The sequence below is a fragment of the Protomyctophum parallelum genome (genome assembly GCF_964188405.1).
Source record: "Protomyctophum parallelum genome assembly, chromosome: 17".
NCBI lineage: Eukaryota > Metazoa > Chordata > Actinopteri > Myctophiformes > Myctophidae > Protomyctophum > Protomyctophum parallelum.
The window spans coordinates 14,323,202-14,338,082 of record NC_139719.1 but is presented as its reverse complement, the minus strand read 5'-3'; the positions used below and the strand labels follow the sequence as shown (position 1 = coordinate 14,338,082).

Here is a 14,881-nt window from a genome sequence, read left to right as displayed (position 1 = left end):
GGTTGAGCACCACTGACATAGAAACTGATAGAAAACTGTTAGGATTTAGAAGCTATTTCTTTTAGAATCGGCCTCAGGTCTAAATGGGATAATATTAAATATCTCCATAAAAGCTGGAATGCTATTATGCCGTTGCGTGGCCTTAGCAAGTTGTTTGTGTGAACACAATTATGTTCCAGTTGCTGCCACCAAGAAAAAAGAAAGAAATGTCAGTCTGGACACCTGAAGGAGCGAGTGCTGTTCTAATCAGTGTTTTGCCCTTCTTAGTGTATGTATTCCCATGATGATGCCTTTAGTTCTGGCCTTTGGCAGAAACTTTTAATTGAAATTGACACATCCCTTGTCACCTATTTGCTTCCAGGCTGGCTGACATTTCCAAGTCTGGGGAAGTCATTTTTCAACTGATTAATTTGTGCGTGTGTTCGTTTGTGCGTTTGTTCGTGCGTGCGTGCACATGGCCGGCCAAGCCGTACAACAGTATCGGCGCCCAGGGGTATTGCACCTGTCCGTACTCAGACGGACGGGCATACATGCAGGGACGGACAGACACACATAGCTGTTAGTTGGAACACTTTGCCAAGTGGTTTGATTCTGTTACTTTGTCTGCCTAACTAACTATCCCCACGCTTTGTTCAGTCATTGCATCGTGCGAGCGTGTGCACAAACACACACACACTGCGCACACAAACACACACACACTGCGCACACACACACAAATGCGCCTCCTCCTCCGCATGCACACACGCACACAGACTCAGAGTTAACAGTGCAGAGGGAGCTTTAGCCCCAGTGCAGCCTACTAGTGTAGTGTGTAGCCTACTAGTGTGTAGCCTACTAGTGTGTAGCCTACTAGTGTGTAGCCTACTAGTGTGTAGCCTACTAGTGTGTAGCCTACTAGTGTGTAGCCTACTAGTGTGTAGCCTACTAGTGTGTAGCCTACTAGTGTGTAGCCTACTAGTGTGTAGCCTACTAGTGTGTAGCCTACTAGTGTGTAGCCTACTAGTGTGTAGCCTGCTAGTGTGTCATCAGATGCAGTGAACAAATGTTTTCTACCGATACCGAGTGGACAGTTATAAAATGTTGTGGCCCTTTACGTGCTTTACCGTTGGTCCCATAGATTGAGAACTGAAAAACGGACTGAAGCTGAAACTTGTATATTTGAGTAAATGTACAGACAGTACAGTACTTAGTTTAGTTTCTGACCACTGCTGTATGGATTGTACTGCCCTCCTCCTCTCTAGAGCAGGGGTTCTCAACCCTTCAGGCTGGAGACCCCCGGAAATGCCCCCCTCCCCACCACCAATACAAACTGACTGCAAAAATAAACTTAATAATATAGAGAAAATATGTCATGAATGAATACTGAAACCAGATATAATCATTAAAGAAAGTTTATGCATGCACCACGTACTATGTAAACTCTGGTGTAGAGATCCATGTATTGGACGCGTTGCAGTAGATCTCTAGCATACAGCCCACCCCCACCCCCAGGCCAGTCATAATCATTATGCACGCGCGCACACACACACACACACACACACCACTGAGTGAGCGTGGCTCGATCATTAGGGGCAGGGCTCAAGGCGGGTCATCATCTCCATTAGTAGTGCATTAGAGGGGAAAGCACACGGCTACTGTGCTACTGTGTCTGCCTGCCTGCCTGCCTGTCCGCCCGCCCGCCTGCCCATCTGTCTGTCTGTCGACGTCAGCTCATTGCTTTTTGTGCTCAAGTCCTGAATGATAACCAAAAAGGTGGAGCACGCCACTTCAGTTTTTCTTTTCACTGCTTACTGTATGTCGAAGATTAGATTTCAAAATACTACCACGTCGGTTGAGTGGTTGAATTTAAGGCCAAAACGCGTTTCCGATCTTTGTCCGATATCATGAACCATCCAGACCTCTCGGGGCGACTGGGAAAAGTCTGCTTTCTGTCGGAACTAAACTTGGAGAGAAGAAGCAACGTTCAGTTTTTCTGCACCACATATCTGGTGCAAACTGAAAGTCTGCTACAACTTTCAGTTTTTCCAAAACACAGCTTAAAAAAATAAAATAATAATAACCGTTTGCCGCTGCCTTACATGTATTCTGCTTCACGATATTTTTACTCTTTATTTTTCTGTTTCATTTCTGATGATTTTGCTTTACTGTATTCAAATGCCTTCATATTTGCTCTGTGTCCTGAGATACAGTATAGGTGTACTTATTTTCCCTTCCTTTTTTCCTAAATTCAAATATCCTTTAATGATGCGTTTCAATGCTTAACATTTAGCCTTGTTGTTGAACTGTGCTATTATACAAATGAACAATGTGGGCTCCATTAAGCAGTTCAAATAATATTACTAATCATATTACAGTTTTATGAGCTGGGGGCGTGTGGTATGTCATATTGCAATTTTGGGCATGTTAAGAAGCGCTTTCGACACCCCATGGATTGCGCAAAACGGCCTTGAATTAGTCATGGGTGTGTTTAAGGAGTGTTTGAGACGTACCCAATCAACATGTCCGTACTATTCTCTTTACCAGTCAGCTGATGTCACATACGGAATGCTCACTTTGGGGATCGTGGTATTACATTTCTTCAGGCTGGCACCATAGAAGACATGACATGACTTTGTCACATTTGGGTTAATTATTCCTATTGCACTGCATGCTGTCACCTTTATGCCTCAAAATAATTTGTTTCTATTGAAAAACACCAGTAAAATAACGTTTATTATATTTTATTTCATTCAAGTCATGATGAAGGAATGAGTTGAATGCTGCTGCTTAATGCTGTGCCTGTGGCCCCGATGGTATATGGTCTTTGCTCTTAGCATTTTATTGAAGAAGACTTGAATCGGTTGTGATACAGCATGAAAGCAAACTTCCCACGGATTATGGAGATGTTTTTATTTATTTTTAAGGTTGAGAAATGAAAGAATTATGGCCGTTTCTAATCTCAACATTTTACAAAAAAAAGACGCAAAAAGAGGCTGTTGCCATGTCTCATAGAAACAAGTAAATAGGTCTATAAAAATAAGCTCATATAACAGGGGTCTGTTACCTATTTTAAATGAAGTGCCATGTTTTTATTTTCTAGATGGTGAGTCTGCCATATCCAGATTAATTTTAATGACACCACATTAAAATAAAAAAACATATTTTGATTGTCCACAAATATAAAGTTCTTCCTTCTTTTTAAATATGTTCTTGCACATTGTTATAATGATCATTATATATATCCCCCTGCAGTCAGAGTTAATAGTTTTAATGAATGAATGTGATGCATTGTGAGCTGGTATAGATCTGCTATTTTCAAAAGTAATCTTGGAAAAAATGTATTACATTTTTGGATTAGCCGTCCTTAGTTGGGCAAATGCATTCATCTGGGGATCCTTGACATGGGAATGTGCTGTGTGAGGATCACTGGTTTAAACAACATTAGGAGGAAAGCCCAAATAACCACTTTAGAAACAAGAAAAGCAACCACAACTAGTAGGCTACAACTACCAATATTTACAAGCAACTTTACAGAAAAAGAAGCCGCTTATAATAAACAGACATGGCAACACTCCAGCAGCCTCCCAGAGCCGCTCAAGTGTAAAATCAAACAGTGCTTTTTGCGTTTATGAGGTGGTCAGACCCACGTCTAATCGTTATGCGCTGAGTGTTTTTAGGTCAAGGGGCTTAATAGCAAATTGCGCAAAGCGAAATTAATTAACATATGGACACTCCCACAATGCTAAAATATTCAGGAACGCTGTATGCTATATGTGTGTGCGTTCAACACGGGCCAATATGCCTTTCATAATACCATTGTGCGCAGAGCGAGGGCAATTTATGTATTACCCCATTGTAAAACGGATCTTCAAAATGGCACCCTGTGTGTATAATTCCTATGCCCCGGATCCAAAATGGCCGATCTGCAGTACAAGCTCCCAACGCATCATGTAGCATCACGCTGCGACCTTGTACATTGCCTATTACAATACGTTGGACATAAAAAGTCTCTTTTTGGTCTCGAGCTACAAAGTTTGGGCAACCACTGCCTTAGATCGTAGATTTGCCTTTTCTTGCGCACAAAGTGCTCTTGTGCAACGCACAGCACGGCGCCGCTGCTTTTAGCAAACGCCGCCACGAATGCGCTGAAAACGCCTACGTCTAATTGGCCCCCGCGCAATGCCGTTGCACGTGTTCACCAAAAAAAACAAAAAGCCAAAAAAATGTCATTTTAGCGGCGACAGAGCACATATTGTAAGTCGTACTGACTCGTGCATACACCCAAACAAATATTGTCCCTGCCAGTCATTAGCCTACATTGCCTCGTTTGGGGGGGGGGGGGGGGGTGGGAGATCAGAGTCGGGGTGTGGGACAAACATCAGAGGGAGGGAGGTAAACGTACGTGAATTTTGGAAATGCAACGTTTTGCGAGTTTAAAGAGAGAAAAAAAAACACGGAACGCGGCGGACGATACAATGGCCAGACTTGTGTACAGTGCATACCAGGGATGCCTGGAGGAGAGGTACCCTATCAGTCACTCCAGCTGTTTTGATGTGGGCCAACAGAGGCCTCCCTGTCCCGTCGCGTCCGTCCCGCTGCAGCGCTGCCTGTGTGCTTTATGTACGGGAGCTGGATGGTATGTGAGATAGCAGCCTGACTGTGCATGGGAACCACCAGCCCCCTCTCGTTGCAGGGACCCCCTGCCCCACACACACACACACACACACACACACACACACACACACACAACCCTCCTTGCACTGTCCTATGAGGCCTATATTTTTCAAACTTTTCGTGACCACGTTCATATGACCCCCCCATTTGATCAAGATTAGGCTACATTTATTATGATGAGCACGCCGGAAACCAGGTCCAAATCCTGGTAGAAGTAAAGAAAATATATACTGTATATTTTTTCTTTAAAAAAAGAATTATCATTTGAGTATAGTACCTCTTCCACCACTACTATAATCGTAACTTAAGCGTTTTCCCACGCGTCCTCCTAATACGTGTGATCCAGCCGGGTGATGGAAGAGATGATTCAGGTTAAGTGCTCTACTTAAACGCCACAAAACCAGATATTCCCCGGGGAGTCCGATGTACTGACTAATGCTTCCGCTGCGCCCACACACACACACACACACACACACACACGCACGCACGCATGCACAGTTTGCACACACCCACACACACACGCGCTTTTCCCAGCAAACACCTCCTACAACAGCTAGGTTGGCGCTATGCTGTATGGAAGATTTTACACAGATAAAACAAAAAAAACATTTGCACATTGGACAGAAATGTACCGTACAGTCATCTTTAGTGTTATTTTCTGAATCCTCTGAATGAACGAGAAGTGCAGATTTTCGTATTGAACTTCTTTTTTTCCCAATTAATTAACCACTTGAGCGTTATGGTTAAGTTTATTTTTTATTTATTTTACTTTTCACCTACAGTATAACAAGATTAACGACATGCCCAAAAGGTTAATAATTATAATATTATCTCGTTGCTGTCGGGCATGCAGAAACCTTATTTTTTAAATTAATTCCCTTCTAAAACATACTACAGCGAAAGGTCGAAACACTAGGTCGATCTGCTACTTTTGCTATTATTTTTTTGAATCCTGAATAACATGAGATTTCTACCCAAGAGAGACGATATAATCAATTAAATTCATATTACTTTGATTAACTGTTGCACCCCTACCAACAATATGTATTTTAGGGATACACGATCTCTATTGTAAACATGACATGTTGCATGGTCAGGGAGTGTGTACTTGCATTGACCACACTGGCACACTCCAGACTTCCCTCTCCAAAGCAACATTAGTAACTTCATTCTGGAGGATCCCGAGGCAATCCAAAGCCATTTTGGAGATATAATCCCTCCTTCTCATCCTCTCATCTCTTTTTTTTTTTAATTTATATTTTTTGTCCCACGATTTTGAAACCCATTTTTCACCCCTGTGTCAATCATCCTGTGATGTGATCCTGGGCTCTACACACCCTCCGCCAACCTAGGGAGAGCAACGGACTTAACTCATGCTTCCTTCATGCTTGAGTGTCCAAGTTGCTCCTTTACACCTGACAGGGGGGAGTTTCCCTGGTTGGACGTAGCGCGTGGAAGGAGCACGTTATTCCAACCAGTTCCTTTCCCCTCCATCAGGCGTCCCGGCTGGCCAGGGGGAGGCTCTCATCTCATCTCGTCTGCCTGGGGGTCTCCTCCCAGTGGGGATTGAGGATTTAAAAAAGAAAAAAAAAACAAAAAAAAACATGGGTTATAGCCCATCGTTTTTTGAATTTTTGAAAAAAAAATTAACCTCGTTTTTCATCATTTTTGAACATGGGCTATAGCCCATACCGTACGCCGCGTACGGCATACTATAGCACGCCGTTTTTCATCATTTTTGAGGATTTGAAAAAAATGAAAAATAAATAAACATGGGTTATAGCCCATCGTTTTTGTGTAACCTCGTTTTTCATCATTTTTGAACATGGGCTATAGCCCATACCGTCCCACTGGGAGACGAGAGGCATCCTTACCAGATGCCCAAACCACCTGAGCTGGCTCCTTTCCGAGCGAGGAAGCAGCGACTCTACTCCGAGTCTCTCATTGCGTGACTGAACTTCTCACCCTATATCTCAAAAAATGCTAGCCACCCGTCTGAGAAAACTCATTTCGGTCGCTTGTATCCACAACCTTATTCTTTCGGTCATGACCCCACATTTCATGACCATAGGTGAGAGTAGGAACAAAAGTTGCTCGGTAGACAGAGAGCTTTGCCTTCTGGCTCGGCTCTCTTTTTGTCACAACAGTGCAATACAGCGACTGCAATACCGCGTCTGCCGCTCCGATTCTCCGGTCTGTGGTTTTTGTTTCTGGTGGTTTTGCGCCCGGCCAGTGTTGGCCAAAGAAGCTATAATCAGCGCTTAGAGACAGTATAAATAAGACATATTTTTATACTATTATTCCTGCCATTGTTCCATTAAGTTCTTCCTCAGCATGTTTCACATGACAAAACCCAATAGCAACATTCTCAGAATAACCCCCAGAGCAGTGCTGCTGTTACACATTTCCATAAAATGTTTAAAGATGAGGTACCGGTACTCATTTTTGTACTTTCGTACTCTGTTTCTATGGAGTTAACATTACTCTAATAGACCCCCAGGTGTGGACAGTGGTTATCATATTCAAATATGTCTTCCCTGTGTATGTTTGGTTTCTTCCTGAAAGCTGAAAGCCTTTGAGTCAAAAGGCCCAATAGAAAATACACCACTTTTGTGTCATCATAACCCTAACCCCTCCTCCATTATCAGACAGCTGTGGTCGAGGCTTAAAGGGACACTTCACCCTTTTTGCAAAAAAATATATGTTAATGACGTTTAGAAGCTTTAGAACACTTTCCTGGGGGGCTTTATGTATGTAATATGTGGTTTTAGATATTTTAGATTGTAGCAGTGAGCCTGTTGTCTCTGATGTCATGGACACTGGGCTCACTTCCTTCCTGGACTACATGTTGTCTCAGTAAGACAGCTCTCCCCCTATCCGCAAGGAGGAGCAGTGCACCAAAGAATTATGGGAATTGTAGTCCAGGAAGGTAGTGAGACCAGTGTCCATGACATCAGAGACAACAGGCTCACTGCTACAATCTAAAATAACTAAAACCACATATTGCACACATAAATACCCCCAGGAAAGTGATCTAAAGCTTCTAAACGTCATTAACATATATTTTTTTGCAAAAAGGGTGAAGTGTCCCTTTAAGTTCAGGTGGGTGAAGCAAAGGTGAAAACTAGGTATACTTAAAGATGGAGTGCCACAATTATTTTGAAAAACGTATGAGATTTCTACCCAAGAGAGACGATATAATCAATTACATTCATATTACTGTCTTTGATTAACTGTTGTATATAGGCCTATATCCTGGTTTACCCCCTGAAGTAAAACATAAAACATATCTCGGTTCTTTCCACTTCTCGTCTGAATGTCTGCTACTTCCTCCTGGATCTACCTGTTCTGTGGTGGAGTTTTTTTTTACGTCCAATTTTAGGCAGAGATCAGATTGATTTAAGAGGGTGGTCCAAGAACCCCCCAGGGTTCCTTGTGTGAGAGGCGGCTTCCAAGTGGACCTTACAGGTCTGTAACTCTGAGAGCGTACAAATGGAACCAAATGGGTAACCACATGTGCCCTTACAGGTCTGTAACTATGAGAGCGTACAAATGGAACCAAATGGACCCTTAACAGGTCTGACAGCGTACACATGGAACCTTTATGGGTCCATTTGTATACGTTCTCAGAGTTAATGGGAGGGTGGGAGGGTTTTTTTGACAAAAACAGCCGGCCGAGTAAACTGGACAAGCTGTGGCAGCTTTAACGTGGTGTTTATTCAGTGTTTTTGTGGTGGTGGGATGTAGAGATGACTGTATTGTCCTGCCTTTATATTAGCCAACATGTCTTTAGTCCTCCATGGCGTTTCCCATCACTCTTTTCTTTTTCTTCTCTCCTTCGGACATGGCTATGGCCATGAGTCAGCTTGACCTAGTAACGCTATACCAACACTTCACTCCCCCCGCACCCCCCCCCCCCCCCCCCCCCTCTCTCTCTCTCTCTGTCTCAGACAAATTCTCCAGACAAATAAGCCAACTTTTCACCCTGGCTCATACAGTAATGACTAAGACACTGGGGGGATGGAGTGGGGGGGATAATGGAGTGAATACATGGCCGCAGCATCTCGACACTTGTGTGTGTGTGTGTGTGTGTGTGTGTGTGTGTGTGTGTGTGTGTGTGTGTGTGCGTGTGTGTGTGATTGACAGTATGCCTATATCTGCTATTTTTGTACAATGCTTTTGTGTGATGCTGTAAGGATCAAGTAGGGCACTGGTTTTCAACCTTTTTCATGATATTTAGCCTCGCAGACCCAAAAGTAAAGAATATTTTGTTAAACGTTGATCAATATAATAATTATTCTACATTCTCTTAATTGTTTAGACTTCTTGTAAATTAAGTACAGTAGGCTAATGCAGATGTTTAACAATAGTTTAACTCTTGAGACCCTTACGGATCCATTTGGTTTCATTTGACGCTCTCAAGAGTTAAAGATAATTTTGCTGGGGACCACCTGGAACCCCCTCAAGGACCACTGGTGGTGGTCCCCGGACCATTGGTTGAAAACCACTGAAGTAGGGCATTCATTTACGGAAGAAAAACAAACAAACAAAAGGAAACTCAAAGTTCAAATGGAGATGAGGTTTCTGCCCGACAGCCATGACATTATAATAGACTACTAAGAAGAGAAAAAGAAAGAAAGAAAAACACATTAGGATGTAGTTTTTCCACCCAGTAAAATCCACCTCCACTTAAACTCCTAAAGGAGACCCGATTCTACAAATGTCTTCTAAATGCTGACAGTTTTCTGGGAAAAATACAACCTATGTTTTTATATCAGTGGTTCGTCAAACGTATTCATATCGAGGACCTCCAAAATGATAATGTATTTGGCGGCTGACCACCAATCTCAAAATATTTAGTTCCAGCAGGAAGCAAAGATTTGAGTTTAAAAACGTTTGCTTTGAAAGATGATATAATCAAAGATTTGCACGCGTTTTTCAATGGCAGATCTAACAAGCTCACGCAGCACACGATGAACTCGTATATCTGCTATTTTTCAATATTTTTTTTTTTAATAACGGGTTAAAGTGGTTAAAAGCTAAGGTGACACGGATGCGTTACAGGTCTTAATGTATGAACACTCAGGGCTTTTGCGGTTCAGTGGGCGACAGTCCACAGGGGGCGACCGGTGCGTGCGTGTGTGTGTGTGCATGCGTTCGTTCGTTCGTTCACCGTTTGCCTTATTTTTTGTCCATTAACATTTCCCTGTGCGATTCTTTCTCTTCTTCTTTCTTTGGGCTGCATGGCTCCTAGGTGGCTGCCAGAGCCGGGGTTTATGACATCCTCAACCAGCTGTTTTTCTCCGAGTTCGACAACCCCAGGGACCTGCCGCTGGCTCGCCTGCCCAGGGAGCTGCCGCTGGCTCGCCTGCGCTGCCGCTGGCCGCAGCAGAGCGCCGCCTCGTCGCTTCCCTTCCGCGGAGAGTTCCTCTGAGAGGTGGGACGGGACGAGAGAGAGAGAGAGAAAAGACGACGGGACGGAGGAGAGTTCATCTCCCACTGAGCATTTTTCAAGCTATTGGACGTCTAAGATACGTCTAAATGGCCGTCTAACCATGGTTTATGAATGGTTTAAAAATGAAAGTTTTTTTTAGCAGTCTAGGATTAGATTAGACGTTGAAACGTCGTCGTTTCAACATCTATATAATATAGATGGTCTATATGTACACGTTTGAAAAAGTGCTAATCAACATCTAAACTAAGCTTAGACCGCTAAAACAACGCTCATTTTTAGACCAGTTATAACACATTTTTTAGCCGACTATTGCTAAATTTTTTTCAGAGAGAGAAAAGACGAGAAAAAAGAGACAAAGAAAGAAAGGATCACTGTGAACTTTGCCAAAACCGCAGTAAGATCCTCCATCCCGAGGTTTAACCACTTAACAACCCCCCCGTTATGGTTGAGTCCCACAGGGCTCCATGCTAGTGTATTTTATATTGTCTTATATGTTGGGGAGAGCTTTTCCCCACAATACGAATGCTTGGGGTTTACAGTAAAGTGGTTTGTGTAACGGAGAGAGAGTGCGCAAAGCGGGGGTCCGCTTGGTTGCTCTCTGAGTTACGGGTGGATAGAATGAACACTGAGGTTGTGTAGTCCGGCCGGTTGTTTTCTTTGAAAACGACACAAACGTACTAATAATTGTATTACGCTTTGTATATGTGCCTGCAGACTGTGTGTCAGCAGATCTCACAGATTGTTTGTGATGCTACTTTTTCTTTTTACCTTTTTTCGGACTGACTCCCGATGTTAACTGTTTATTTTATTTTATTTTATTTTATTTTATTTTATTTTATTTTATTTTATTTTGGTTTTAGCCCAAGGGGCCTTTTTAAAGTTTTAATAGCATAAAACAATGTTCATTGTGCAAGGTCAGTGAACTAATACTATTTATGTCGCCGCTTTACCAGAGAAACAGTTTCAATGCAGCTGTCTCACACTCTTCTTCATTCTGAAAGGTCAATTTGAGGCCACAACTTGAAACGACCTCTCACATGACCAGATATGCAGACAAAATGTTATTATTATGACCGTTTTTTAACTGTAAACACCAGTTGGTCCGTCTCTGTCAACTCAAAGCCAACAATTTTCTGTATTTTGGAATTGCTCGCTTCGTGTCCCCTGTACCTGTTATTTCTTTCTTAAGTCCCGTCCTTTTGTTCTTAAAGTGGCTGCCAACGACTGCTGCTCACAGTTGTGTGATTTAACAGGTTTTCTTTTCTACTTCTTTTTTTTGCTAAAAGTGCCCCTGACATGCAATTGCTGTTGAGTCATTCTTAAAAGCTTTGCTGCCATGTTGAAGGAACTCCCATTTTGAACCTGAAAACCTTTCAGTCAGTCCGTCAGTCACACCTTGTTACACGCTCCATATATGGCCAATACAGAATTCATTCCATATCTGAACTCATCAAACCCTGTACACTCAACAGTCCCCGCTGCCACCCTCAGATCTCCATATATGGAGCTGACCTGTTCTGACATTCCATATGTTGATCTGACCCCATCAAATCCTGTACACGCAAAGACACGCTCCATATATGGCCACTTTGGCCAGTACATAATTCTTTCCATATGTTGATCTGCCCACCCTCCCATGCCAAAGCGCCAGCGCTCGCCCAGCAGTCTGCCGTCATCAAGGCAGATGCACGAGATCGCTTTTCAGAGATGTGCAGTTCGAGCTTGTAGATTTGTATTTCTTTTCCCTACACTATATACAGTACAAGAACTCACCACAGAACAATGGGATTCATGTTCAAATTATGCTAAATTGTCCTTAAGACTGCCCTTCAATGGCCTTGTAAAATAGAAAAGCGAGATAAAATAAATTAGCAAAATAACTAACTGGGGTGATATTCATCATCGATGGCAGTGGTTCTCAAGGTGCAGTCCCGGGGATCTTCTGGGAACTTTAGGGGGTTCCAAATGGACCCTTGCAATACGGAAACTCTGAGAACATGGAAACGGTTCCACCGTGTACTCTGAGTTCTGGAGGCCTTTGAAATTAAAACGTGTGAGTAGCCACTGTTCAATGGCTTTTGTGTGAAGGAATGATCACATGCTGTACATTTCCGCCTGCATTGTCCTGCTTCATTTAAGTGCATTCCACTAGTGGTAAAATAAACGGTAAATATGAAAAATTTGTATCTTGAATTATGTGAATCTAGTGGATTCATCCGGCGGTTTTAACAACATCATCAGGCCCCCGCGGCAGCACAGCACAGCACAACACAGCACAGGACTCCCCAATTATACGTCTGCACAGGACTGTAAAATGTACGGCTTGGAAAAAGCAGAGCCAGCTAAATAGCTTTACTGTAACTTCTAGGAACAAAGTATTACGTCGGTATGAAATTGATGATGGATAATTACAGGCCCTCAGTGTCCACACACCGTAAAAATGATTTAACTTCCAGAGTGGTAAGAATGCGCCGGCCTGTGACTTTATGCTGTGTGTGGTTCTGTCTGCCGACATTTATGGAATGGGGAAAATGTTGTACTTGTGTGAGTCGTTGTTGAGGACAATATAAGTTATGAAGGCTTTGCCCTCCAATGAAAGCCGGCATTGATGTTATTTTCTTTTCAGTGCTGCTGAATACTATAAAATCTCGCCTCAAAACAGTAAACACAGTCACCCCGGGTGTATAGTTCCGGCAGGACTGCTCAGCCTGGTGTTCCTAAGCGTAACCTCAGTTAACTATGTTAAAATAGTTCAACCTAACCTTAACCTCAGTAAACGGTGACAAAACCTATTCCTACACTTAACCCCAGTAAAACTAATTAACCCTAAACTAATTTCTAAAGAAACGAGGGCGAGCTTGTTCTAAGGCGAGCATTCTGGATTCCCTGCTGAAGCGCATTGTCGCGTGGAAACCTTGCATGTCCAAAATGGTTGCTTTTTGTCAGCAAATGGGTAAAAAAGAACTAAGTGGAAAAAGCGGCACCCCAAAATAAAAGATGCAAGACTGGCTCAGATGCAATTTCTCATGTATAACCACCTTCAGAGCAGACTAAAAAGGTGTAAAAAGGCTGAAACGCGTCGGCGTTCTCAAATAAAAGTGAGAAATTGCATCTGAGCCAGTCTCTTGCATCTTTTATTTTGGAGTGCTGCTTTTTCCACTTAGTTGGTTTATGAGTTATTTACGTTATTTTCAAAGCTGAGTACCCACTGCCTTAACCAAGGGCAGTTTCCAGAGGAAGCACACCTGTTTTTCTTTCTTTACCGGCTTGAAACCAACTTGTTTTCCAGTGCATCCAGTCAGTGTTATTTAGTCAAAGGCTCTTGGTTCATTCTTTTCATTACCTACATTACCCCATTTTACCGCTTTCACTTAAAAAAACTAAACAAATCTGCAACCCTTTGTGAGCTTGTAGATTAGCTATGTGTGGTACTTTTCCTTTACTTTTCGGTGGGCACCTTATATGACCTGAAACTTGAGTAGGCCTTTAATTTTCTGATGTATACTTCCACACGAAAGCCCACGTCATCATCACAGCTACTACGTGCTGTGAGCTTATAGATCTATTATTATTTTCGGTTTTCGGTTCGGTTGTATGACGGGGCTTATATTAGGCAGTAAATGTACCGCAGTTTGCAAGGACAGCAATGTGTTCTTGTTTGGGATTTTCTCTAAGATGTGTGTAGATGTCTTTTATGCATTACATTACATAGGCCTTCACCACCATCCTAAGTGTAAAATAGGGCTTTAGTGGTTAAAACGGGACTTTACATAATGTGCCTCGACTTCCTCTGTTGCCAATATTGAAACAATATCTGTCCTCCCGTTAAGACTTGGCTGAAACACATTTCATTTTGAACTAACATAACCTAATGCTTGTTATTCCATTTTTTTCAATTTCACAAATCTTCAGTATACATGACTGGAGGATGTAAAATAATCAAAAGTGCATCATGTACATTAGAGACACGCAGCGATGATTCCATATCAGGACATGTTAATATCGTAGTGCTTAATGTTTTCTTTCTTTCTTCCTTTTCTTTTTATATAAATTCTTAATTTCAGATATAGCCTACTGGGGAATTACCTTTCTGTATTCCACGCCTCTTTGTGCCACTTTTCCCCACTGTTTTCAGGATGAATAAATCATGCAAATAGATTTTAATCTTCAATCTGTAACTTATTTTGATGAATAAAATGTTTTAACCAATTCTGTATGTGAATGAAAGCACATATGTGCAGTGGTTTGAGGTGGTCTCTTCCATTGAGAAATGTATACGCTATTGTGTCAAGCAGGTTGGTACAGTGGTTCTCAAGCTGTAGAATTTCAAGGATGTCCCTTAACTCTTACAGTATACAAAATCCATTTGTAAGCTGTCAGAGTCACAGACTTGTACTGTAAGGGTCCATTTAGTTCCATTTGTAAGCTGTCACAGACCTCCTGCTTTGAATGTTATCAAACTGGTTTACTTATCAAGACGATTCAATGCGATTAGGAAACACAGAAGTTAAATTACTGCCGCAGAAGCGAAAACATCGTGAAACTGATGATATAAGGCTAGGGAACTTACGTTGGCCGGTTAAGACTGAGGTTAAGTTTAGATTTAGGCAGAGTAATCTAGTAAGAGAGTGTTGACACTATAGCGTTGACTCCCATTCTAACAATGGAATGTGGAAGTGCTCATTCTATCTCAATGGGATAGTTCCAATGTTTGGAACTATAGCCCATAGGCACCCGCTTTGCGGCGAGATCAAAGCGTGTCGCCACTCTCTT

At 42.4% G+C, this 14,881-nt stretch overlaps 1 protein-coding gene across 1 annotated transcript in view; it reads left to right on the top strand.

Annotated features, from left to right (window-relative positions):
• The window catches only part of pald1a (phosphatase domain containing paladin 1a), a 92,547-nt gene extending 78,230 nt beyond the window's left edge, over positions 1-14,317 (top strand). Inside the window, 1 exon segment of the mRNA XM_083787918.1 lies at positions 9,908-14,317. Coding sequence (XP_083644044.1) covers positions 9,908-10,087 — 180 coding nt within the window. The 3' untranslated portion in view covers positions 10,088-14,317.
• Positions 14,318-14,881: the final 564 nt, after the last annotated feature.